The sequence below is a fragment of the Vipera ursinii genome (assembly GCF_947247035.1).
Source record: "Vipera ursinii genome assembly, chromosome: 6".
Taxonomy (NCBI): Eukaryota; Metazoa; Chordata; class Lepidosauria; order Squamata; family Viperidae; genus Vipera; species Vipera ursinii.
This window is the reverse complement of record NC_139515.1, coordinates 4,251,125-4,254,760: the sequence shown is the minus strand read 5'-3', so window position 1 is coordinate 4,254,760 and position 3,636 is coordinate 4,251,125. Positions and strand designations below refer to the sequence as shown.

The following is a 3,636-nucleotide window of genomic DNA, read 5'->3' as shown; positions in this document are numbered from 1 at the left end:
ATTTGAAGTCACGTGGATTTGCAATTCCACAGCCCCAATTCCAAAACGTACATTTCAGGAGTTAATTTATAACCCGCCAAAGAGCTGTCGGAATTGATAAGCCTTAGTTGTAATCCTAAGAACACGCTGTACCTACGCCCCCACCCCCCACCCCCGTGCCAGGGCATTTCGAAACAAAGCTTGCCTGCATTCTTCCAAAATAACCCTGTTCAAATAGGGTGGATCTTCTAAGTCATGGGTGTCAAATGACGTGTTGTGACGTATTGCAACTTTTTTTTTGCATTGCTGGAGCTGGGCACGGCCTCCGCATGATGCAACCAGCCTGCAGGCTGGCAGTTTGACACCCCTGTTCTAAGTGAATTAGCTGGACACCCATAATTTACTTTGGATTGGGCTGCACCTTGGTCCTAGATGGCTCTCTCAGTATAGATTAAAGTGCCTCGGAGTAGAGCAGGGGGTCTCCGAACTTGGCAACTTTAAGACTTAAGCATGACTGGGGGAATTCTGGGAATTGAAGTCCACAAAGTTGCCCAGTTTGGAGACTTGGCTGGGGAATTCTGGAAGTTGAAGTCCACAAGTCTGGAGACCTGGCTGGGGAATTCTGGGAGTTGAAGTCCACAAGTCTTAAAGTTGCCAAGTCTGGCGACCTGGCTGGGGAATTCTCAGAGTTGAAGTCCACAAGTCTTAAAAGTTGCCAAGTCTGGAGACCTGGCTGGGGAATTCTGGGAGTTGAAGTCCACAAGTCTTAAAAGTTGCCATGTTTGGAGACCTGGCTGGAAAATTCTGGGAAGTCCACAAGTCTTAAAGTTGCCAAGTCTGGAGACCTGGCTGGGGAATTCTGGGAGTTGAAGTCCACAAGTCTTAAAAGTCGACAAGTCTGGCGACCTGGCTGGGGAATTCTCAGAGTTGAAGTCTTAAAGTTGCCAAGTCTGGAGACCTGGCTGGGGAATTCTGGGAGTTGAAGTCCACAAGTCTTAAAGTTGCCAAGTTTGCAGACCTGGCTGGGGAATTCTGGGAAGTCCACAAGTCTTAAAGTTGCCAAGTCTGGCGACCTGGCTGGGGAATTCTGGGAATTGAAGTCCACAAGTCTTAAAAAGTTGCCCAGTTTGAAGCTTAGGCCTCATTGGTGCCGAACACGATATCCCCAAGGTTGACTTCCCAGCCAATCCCTCCAACTTCCTGGGAATTGCGGATCGGATTACAAGCTGGAAAAGAAAGGCGTTTTTTCCGGCTCTCCATCCAGCTCTCCCTACTTGGTTGAAAACCCCAGAGGGCCACTCCGTAACCCCACCTTCCCATCCTCCCGGGAAGGGCTTCTGGGGGCTCCTTGGGTGGGTGGGTGGGTGAGGGGTTGTTAAGGAAGAAGACAAGCTGAGCCAAAGCGGGCCAAGTCCCTCCTCAACGTCTCCAAACCCCCCCACCCCACCCTCCTTAACTCCTCGGAGTTTCCGAGGGGCTCTCTGCTCCTCCGGGTGGGGAGGGGGCGGGGCGGGGCTTCTTCGGCGTGACGCAATTCAAACGGGCCAATCCGCTCCAGCCAAGCCTGCGGAGAGGCGTGAGACTGGGCAAACCCTCCCCGCAGGGGCTTTAAAAAGAACTCCATTTTGTGCCGGCCGTCGAGGAGGAGGAGGAGGAAGAAGAGGAGGAGGAAGAAGAGGAGGAGGGCGGGGTGTGTGCGCTCCTCGCTCGGCGCCTCGGCCCGCCCTGTTGCAGCGCAGAAGTTGCGGCCCGAAGAGAAAGCCAGGCGGCTGAAGGAAGGGAAGAAAGTGACGCTCGGCGGGGAGGAGGAGAGAGGGAAGAAGAAGAGAAGGAGGAGGAGGAGGAAAAAAGGAGAAGAGGAGGAGGAGGAGGGCGGCTGGTATCGCTGCAGCGAGCCCGCAGGAGCTGCTGCTCGGCCGCTGGCGGCGCTGGAGAGGACGCGAGCCCGGAGCAGCAAGAGCCGCCGCCGCCGCCGCCGTGGCGCTAGAGCCGGCATGAAGCCGGCGGGCAGCCGAGGAGGAGGAGGAGGAGGCGGAGGAGGAGGAGGAGGAGGGAAGGCGGCCGGGCTGGCTCCGAGCGGCGGCCCGGCGGCCTGGGAGCAAGTGGTGCACTCGCGCTCGCAGGCCCTCTTCTTCGGCAGCGGCACCCAAGCGCTGGGCCACGCCTTGAGCCTGCTGCTGCCCCGCTCGACGGCCTTCATGAGCTCCGACGCCGAGCTCTGGGACTTCCTCTGCAGCCTCAAGCACGAGTTCTCGCCGGTCATCCTCCGCAGCAAGGACGTCTACGGCTACGCTTCCTGCCGCGCCGTCGTGCCGGAGCTGCCCCGCGGATGGACGGCGGAGGCGGCGGCGGGAGGACGGGCCGGCCCCAGCGGCGGCAGGAGAGGAGGAGGAGGAGCCGCTCCGGCGGCGGCCGCCAGCAAGGGGAAGCGCCCGCGGAGGGACTCCAAAAGCCGGCCAGCGGGCGGCGCCAAGCCGGCGGCCAAGAAGCGGCGGCAGGACGGGCTGAGCGCCGCCCCGACGGTCCCCGACGCCGCCTCCCCGCGGCCCGGGGCTGGCCAGGGGCGGCCAGACCCGCCACGGACGCCTTTGGAGCCGTCTCTTCCCCATCCTCCTCCTCCTCCTCCGCGGGGACCGAGCTCGGACGGCGGGTCCCCGCAGGAAAGCCGGAGGGCGGCGGCAGCGGTGGCGGCCGCTTTCCCCTCGGTCCGGGTGCGCGGCAACGTCTGGAAGCGACGCGACTTGGAAGCGACCCGGCGGCGGGCCCAGCGCCTCTTGCGGGTCAACCTGGCGCCCGTGGTGAAGCTGCGTCGGATCCCGGGCCTGCCCCGTTGCTGAGAGGGGCCTCTTCCTCTTGCCCGGGGAGGAGAGAAAGAGAGACGGCTTCAGAAGACCCAGGAGACCCGTGTCAGCCCGCCTGTTTACACCAGCGTTTCCCAACCTTAGGAACTTGAAGATGCGTGGACTTCAACTCCCAGAATTCCCCAGCCAGCGTAGCTGGCTGGGGAATTCTGGGAGTTGAAGTCCACGCATCTTCAAGTTCCTAAGGTTGGGAAATGCTGGTTTACACTGCCTTGTTTTGGGGCTGGGACGGCGTCGTCCTTTTTTGTTTTGTTTTGTTTTGTTTTTAAAGAAGAGAACCAGGATCTGCACTTTATTTATAAAGGGCCAAGTCGGGGCTACCCCGCCGCCCCGATTTTGTGTTTTTTTATTATTATTATTATTATTATTTTCGTTCCCCATCCCCTCGTCTCCCGTCCTTCAGGGTTGGCTTCCCCCGCCGAACCTCGCCAGAGAAACGGGGAATCGGTTCGTCCGGATCGCCTTCCAGCCCGAAGAGGAAGGGGGTGTGTGTGTGAAGGGGAAAAAATCATCATCATCATCATCATGATGCAAACTTGCTGAAGTCTTTTTTGGACTTTCGCTTTCTTTCCCCATTGGGTTACCTGGCTTTGGCTTAAGGAAGCACCGTTAACTTTCTTCCTCTTCCAAAGAACTTCCTTGCCTAGCCGCCATAAAATGCCAATCCGGGATTGTTGCTTTTCCAACCTTTTTTTTTTCCTTCCTTCCTTCCTTTTCTAAAAACGTGGCCAGCGGGGACTGTGGAGGATGAGACTCTGACCTTTGTACCTATTGCACTATATACTCAGGGTTATTG

General features: G+C 58.2%; 1 protein-coding gene across 1 annotated transcript; it reads left to right on the top strand.

Annotated features, from left to right (window-relative positions):
* The first annotated feature begins 1,624 nt into the window (after positions 1 to 1,624).
* On the top strand, positions 1,625 to 2,899 carry CCDC71L (coiled-coil domain containing 71 like). The gene has a single exon (XM_083365531.1). The coding sequence runs from the start codon at positions 1,974 to 1,976 to the stop codon at positions 2,814 to 2,816; it is 843 nt and encodes a 280-aa protein (XP_083221657.1). The 5' UTR covers positions 1,625 to 1,973; the 3' UTR covers positions 2,817 to 2,899.
* The last annotated feature ends 737 nt before the right edge of the window (positions 2,900 to 3,636 follow it).